The 2,791-nt window shown below is 40.7% G+C and overlaps 1 protein-coding gene across 1 annotated transcript in view; it reads right to left on the minus strand.

Annotated features, from left to right (window-relative positions):
• Positions 1 to 272: 272 nt before the first annotated feature.
• Positions 273 to 2,791, minus strand: part of LOC104494632 (myosin regulatory light chain 2B, cardiac muscle isoform) — a 21,913-nt gene continuing 19,394 nt past the window's right edge. Inside the window, exons 6-7 of the mRNA XM_010137495.1 lie at positions 1,555 to 1,603; positions 273 to 797 (exon numbers count right to left, since the gene is read on the minus strand). Coding sequence (XP_010135797.1) covers positions 699 to 797; positions 1,555 to 1,603 — 148 coding nt within the window. The 3' untranslated portion in view covers positions 273 to 698. The remainder of the gene's footprint in view (positions 798 to 1,554; positions 1,604 to 2,791) is intronic.

Below are 2,791 nucleotides of genomic sequence, written 5' to 3' on the forward strand. Positions count from 1 at the left end.
GCTAATGACCAATGGGTGGGTGACTGGGTGTCACTGCTATTTCATGGACAACCTCCTACACATAATAAGGGGAAAACTTGTTATTGCTGGTTTCTAAGTGCACCCAGGTAAATTTTACTATGAGAAACATAGCTACTATTCCACTAATTCTGTTCTTTTGTACCAAAGCAAAGTGGCTTATGAAACCGGCCGCATCACTGAGATGGAGAGGGCATGTTCATATTCACAAGAGCTTAAGGTTGTTTTCTTTACGCTTTCATTGCTAGGGGCTGTGAAATGGAACAAAATTCTGTTTACCAAATACTCTTCCTGGTGCAGTAAGTTAGAGGATTTCTCAATTAATATTTGGAGCTTATGTAGAAAAGACAAGAGGTTAAGCAACACTGCAGTGCCCAGTGGACCATCTGGTGAACATTAGGATTGTCAATAAATCACAAAAGCATCAGTTCATCAAGAAAATTCCATTTCAAACCACTGACAGGAAAAAAAGGATGGGAAAAAACTCACAAAACTGGTATTTTCATCTTTTATAAAACCAGGAGCATTAAATAACTTTAATCTAATTTCAATTGTTTTATTGGTTCTCTTCTGATGACCACATGGCTTCACATACTGCATGTTTAGCCCTTTGTCTCGCACACAAAAGCATTATGAAATAACTTGGTGCATCATCACAGGAGAAGCTCATCTCCTTCATCTTAGTCTTTCTCCTCACCATGGGTGATAACGTAACAGAGGTTCTTATAGTCAAGATTACCAGAGACATCTGGAGGGAAAGCAGCAAACATCTGCTTGATCTGCCAAGCAAACAGGAGTTAAGCGTTAGAAACGTAGGACTGTGGGACAGGAACATGTACTGCTTTTCATTCTCAACCCAGTTCAGTGTCCTTCTGCCTTGATCTGTTAACCGCTATGGAAAATTCCTCCTCACCTTCAGTAAAATTGAAATAGGAATTAGGACACAACTTGTTAATACAGTCCTGCTAGAATCCCAACGAGTTCCCCGTTGAAAAGAGCTCTCCCTGAAATCCAGGTAAGGCCTGGCCAAATAATGTCCTGGAGTCTGCACTCCAGTCTGTTCTTGCCATGAACCAACTCCACTCAACCTCCTCTCCTGAAAATAAAGTCCCTCTAAATCCCTCCTAGGCAGCAGAATCCATGTTCAGTCTCACACAAACCACAAGTCAGTACCGCACTTCAGAACTCATTTCAGATTTCAAACAAAACAACAGAAATGGAAACCAGATCACAGTTCCCACCCAAACCCTCTTGAGCTCTAGTAAATTCATCGCCCAGCTCGCCACAGGAAAGAACAGCAAGAGATAGGCCACGCTTACACTTGGATGGAAGTCCAAAGAATCTGTTTGACTTTGATTCAGCCACGGAGCTATTCAGAAGAGATGCTTTGAATCGCTCCTAATTGCTAGAGCTGGCATCAGCCACCTCTCAATCTGGACTTCAGCTGAATTCATGCATTTAAAGAGGGGCAAATACTTATTGCTGAATAGTAGCCGGAGATAGATTCGTATTTTGAATAAAGGAGAAGGTCCTTACCTCTTCTTGGCTGAACCGGTCTGCCTGTGTCATAAGCATTTCTTTGATGCTGTTCAAATAAAATGAAATAACCTGATTAAAGGGTGATAATGGCACATGACAATTCAGATGGTGAGATCCCTCCTGAAGCTGCATGAAAGCAAATCTGTGTGACCGCATAAATTAGAGCTGTTAATCCTTACATGATATTGTAAGTGATTTTCTGTGGGCACCCATCAGTGTCAATGCCTCGCTCTGCCAACTTACTTTGCTTTTGTGACATTTTGTAGAGGTTTAAAATTGTTTAAGGTTATTACTCTAATGGAAATACAGCAATTTTGTATGCTTATCTTAACCTAAAATGGTAGGTTTTCTCACTTGCTCTTTAAAGTTTGGATCACTTAACAAAACGAAAAGCGAGAATATTTTCTGCAAAATCTGTGGATGAAAGGAACAGAGCATGAAGTGAGAAAGAGGACTTGAAAGAGAACTCCAACAGCTATGCCGAATCACCATCCGAGAATCCCTTTATCCGCGTGCAGTCATTCCCAGAGGAGACCGTGAAACTGCATGAGACCTGTTGTATTTCACGGTACAACATCTTGATCTGGAGTTACAGCCCTGTAACAAGGAGCTTATCCCACACACAATCTGCATCCTGGGCAATTACATCAAAGAGAATATTTTGGGGACAGACTCTCAGCTGTTTTCAAACCCACTGTGGGAAGCCAGTCGAGCATGTAATTGTTCTACCTGAGTTTACAGATGAACAGAAAAGCCAGGAAGAATGAGTACTGCTTCAGTCAGAACCCTTCAGATAAAAAAGGCATTTTATTTCACCCAGTCACTCATGTGCTAGCACATCCACAATGTGCTAGAACATCCACCAGTATGATATGGTTATATCACAGCAACACCGCTAATTACACTAGTTACACTAATAATTTCCCCTTCCTGTAGCATTCCTATATTAACCTCAAAGCGCTTGCTCTTACGCTGAAGAGGCAGAGTTGTCTCCTTTTGTAACTACCAAATATATATAACTATAAATACCTTTATACCTTATATCAAGATTTTTTCTAGATCAGGATAACAGACTATAAACCTGTGATAACTCCTAAGTCTGTTGTACAAAAGCCAAAGCTGAAACAAGTCTAGAAATCTGGTTTAGTTTGTAGATTTGAAAAACAGGCTGCTTTTTAGAAGAATTTATTGGGGGTGAGTGAAAGCAATAGGTCCTCAGGAAAGCCATTCCTGC

Source organism: Buceros rhinoceros, unplaced genomic scaffold (assembly GCF_000710305.1).
Source record: "Buceros rhinoceros silvestris isolate BGI_N320 unplaced genomic scaffold, ASM71030v1 scaffold5026, whole genome shotgun sequence".
Lineage (NCBI taxonomy): Eukaryota > Metazoa > Chordata > Aves > Bucerotiformes > Bucerotidae > Buceros > Buceros rhinoceros.